The following is a 1,574-nucleotide window of genomic DNA, read 5'->3' as shown; positions in this document are numbered from 1 at the left end:
AAAATTAAAAACTTATTAATCCTACTATTAATATTACATCAAGTTTACTTAATAATGATTTAAGTGGTTGGGTTGGTGTAGAAACATTAATCATCTTATCATTAATGATATTCTTTGCATTCTCTTCATTTATTAATATAGAAATGATTTCATTCTTTAGAATTACTAAACATCAATTAAGTGATTCGTATTCTATTATATTTGCAGGAAATTATTTATCAAGAGTTGGACCAGCACTTGCAATGAATTTTATCCATATGATTAATTTTACATCTAATCAATATTCAAATATTCAAACACAAACTGCATTCCAAATAGTCAATAAAGGAATGGAAAAAGTTCCATTCTTTGGAAGAAATAGTTTTAATGACACATTCCCAATGTGTATATTTTGTATTATGGTATTAAGTGCATTATTCATTGGGATTGATTATAGAAAAGTCTTTAATTTTGTTGTTGGTCTCTTAAACTATATCTTTTCTTGTGTTGATGGTATTGGAATTGATGAAATTATTTATACGTCAGAAAACGAATCTTATAAAAAAGGTGTTTTATTAATTAAAAAGAGATTATTAGATGACTCTAAAAATCTTCCTGAAAGTGAGTCTAAACGTAATTATAGAAAAAGTGTTATGTCAATCCATTGGAGAGTGAATAAAAATGGTTATGAGCTTCATAATGATGATGAAGAATTAGTATAAAACATTCTTTCATTTTTTATTGTTATATAAAACCAAATTTTTTAAGAAGAAAAAAGGAAAAATAAAAAATATTTTACAAAGAAAGGAAAAAAGGAAAATTATTAGTTCTGAAGGGAATGGACGAAGTTTCTCCAACAAAACATTTTACAAGTAAACCATTATTACCAACTAAAACCCCAAGAGACAAGGCAATTAGTCATTATGTTAATGCATTAAATTCACCAAGAAATGTTGTTAAAACAGAAATACCAGAATGTGGGATACAAATAATTGATGGAGATGGGAATTTTGCATCGACTGATACAAGAGAAAGACCATCATTAAAAAATTATATTTTATCAAAACCAGAATTCTTAAAACGAGGAATGGATTATAATGCAGTAGGTATATTAGGTGCTCAAAGTAGTGGAAAATCTACATTATTAAATTATTTATTTAATACAAAATTTAGGATATTAAATGAAGTTATGGGAAGAAGTAGAACTACCCATGGAGTATGGATGGCATTATCAGGAAAAGAATCAAATATTGTTGTATTTGATTTAGAAGGTACAGATGGATCAGCACGAGAAGATGATTATTCATTTGAAAGAAAAACATCATTATTTAGTTTATCAGTATGTAGTGTATTAATGGTTAATTTATGGTCACATGATGTTGGAAGATTTCAAGCATCAAATATGTCATTGTTAAAGACAGTGTTTGAATTAAATCTTCAATTATTTGTCAAAGAAGAAACACCTAAAACGTTGATTGTTTTTGTTATTAGGGATAGAGAAGCAGATACACCTTTTGACCAAATAGAAAGAGATATTATGGAAGATATTATGAGAATTTGGGATACAGTGATTCCACCAGAAGAATTTATTAATT

General features: G+C 26.9%; 2 protein-coding genes across 2 annotated transcripts; both read left to right on the top strand.

The window, feature by feature from the left end:
* Positions 1 to 143: 143 nt before the first annotated feature.
* On the top strand, positions 144 to 701 carry EHI_098980 (uncharacterized protein; the record flags this gene model as incomplete). The annotated part of the gene is made up of 1 exon (XM_001914318.1): positions 144 to 701. One exon carries the CDS (start codon positions 144 to 146, stop codon positions 699 to 701), a length of 558 nt encoding a protein of 185 aa, XP_001914353.1.
* Positions 702 to 817: 116 nt separating this feature from the next.
* On the top strand, positions 818 to 1,546 carry EHI_098970 (uncharacterized protein; the record flags this gene model as incomplete). Its single annotated transcript, XM_001914317.1, has 1 exon — positions 818 to 1,546. A coding segment is annotated over one exon (729 nt), but the record flags the coding sequence as incomplete, so codon positions are not given.
* Positions 1,547 to 1,574: the final 28 nt, after the last annotated feature.

The sequence above is a fragment of the Entamoeba histolytica genome, genomic scaffold (genome assembly GCF_000208925.1).
Source record: "Entamoeba histolytica HM-1:IMSS scf_1104750517791 genomic scaffold, whole genome shotgun sequence".
NCBI classification, from domain to species: Eukaryota; Evosea; order Mastigamoebida; family Endamoebidae; genus Entamoeba; species Entamoeba histolytica.
The sequence above is the reverse complement of the archived record's forward strand: the minus strand, read 5'-3'. Positions and strand labels throughout refer to the sequence as shown.